The following is a 1,326-nucleotide window of genomic DNA, read 5'->3' as shown; positions in this document are numbered from 1 at the left end:
CTTGTTCGCCTTTTGCTGCAGGATTGGTATCCTTTTTCTCTTCTAACCTGGCTCGCATCTGACGAGCACTTGGGTCATCAGAGAAGTTCACCCAATGAATAAACTGATCAGTGCTCTCCCAGGATTCGGGGCCGAGGTCACCGTACTGATCTTGTGCAACATCTTCCACTCGGGGAAGTTGTAAACTCCGTAATTCTTCGTCCTGCACTGTGTGCCGGGTGCATGTTGAGGGACAGCGTGTGAACTCAATGTTCCCTGCATTCCAATCGAGTTCAGGGTTATGTTCACGTAGAAACGCCATGCCAATGATGATGTCTTGCCGCCCGATATCTGTGACAAGGAACGACTGCCAAGCGAGGTGATCTCCGATATGGAGTAAACAACGGATGTAGTGTGTGATCAACCCCTTCTTATTCTCGGTGGCGTCTGCATTGAAAACTCGCACTTCACGAGAGAGGCGTCGTAGGGTGAGTCCGTGTTCTTGAACAAACTGGTGGTGGATAAAACAAGAGTAGGCTCCTGAATCGAGGAGGGCTTCTGACTGAACTTCATGCGTACCTTGAGTGAGGAAAACTTTGAGATCGAATGAATTTCGCGGGCGACGTGCTGATGCGAGATAAATAACATTCGAACGCGGAACAAAAGAGTCCTCTAGGTCTACGCTATGATTACAGAGTCGGATACTTTGGTCAGTCTTCAAAGTACCCGTTCCAGAAAATCCTCCTCGGATTCCTTGACCTCGACGATGCATGCGGCGGTCTCAGTTTCCGGTGCCTTGCCCTTGCCTTTTCCCTTGGTCTCAAAGTCCTCGAGGGCCCTGCGGATGTACTCCCATTTGTCTTCATTGGCCGTGTCCATTGTGCGTACCTTGGTCGGAGCGGCCGGTTGCTTCTTCATGTCGGGGAGCTCGTAGTAGCCCGTGTACTGAGGGTTCCGACATTTCTGGCCAGTTGTAAACTTGTGCCTGCCACAGCGGAAACAGAGCTTCTTGTCAAGCCATTCGAGTTGTTCCTTGGAGAGCTTCTCCGGCTTGCGCATTGCGTCGACATCCATGGCATTGGGGTCCCGTGGGGGGCGACTAGTCGTGTGCTGCTGCGAAGACGACTTGGCCTGATTTCCACGAGTTTCCATTTCCAGCTTCAGTACCCAGTCCAGGTAGTGTTCCCATTTCGTCGGAATCAGCATTGGGTTGACCTGCCGCATTGCCGTCATGACTGTCAGAATCTGTGAGTTCTTTCCGACCTGGTTGTCGATGCGACGGATGAGCTCCACGTCGGCGTAACCGGACTTCGATGCGTAGCGGCGGAAGTTTTCGGCAAACTGAAT

General features: G+C 52.0%; 1 protein-coding gene across 1 annotated transcript; it reads right to left on the bottom strand.

The window, feature by feature from the left end:
* Positions 1-696: 696 nt before the first annotated feature.
* On the bottom strand, positions 697-1,320 carry DICSQDRAFT_175500 (uncharacterized protein; the record flags this gene model as incomplete). The annotated part of the gene is made up of 1 exon (XM_007371391.1): positions 697-1,320. A coding segment is annotated over one exon (624 nt), but the record flags the coding sequence as incomplete, so codon positions are not given.
* Between the last annotated feature and the right edge of the window lie 6 nt (positions 1,321-1,326).

The sequence above is a fragment of the Dichomitus squalens genome (assembly GCF_000275845.1).
Source record: "Dichomitus squalens LYAD-421 SS1 unplaced genomic scaffold DICSQscaffold_101, whole genome shotgun sequence".
NCBI lineage: Eukaryota > Fungi > Basidiomycota > Agaricomycetes > Polyporales > Polyporaceae > Dichomitus > Dichomitus squalens.
This window is presented reverse-complemented; position numbering and strand designations above follow the sequence as displayed.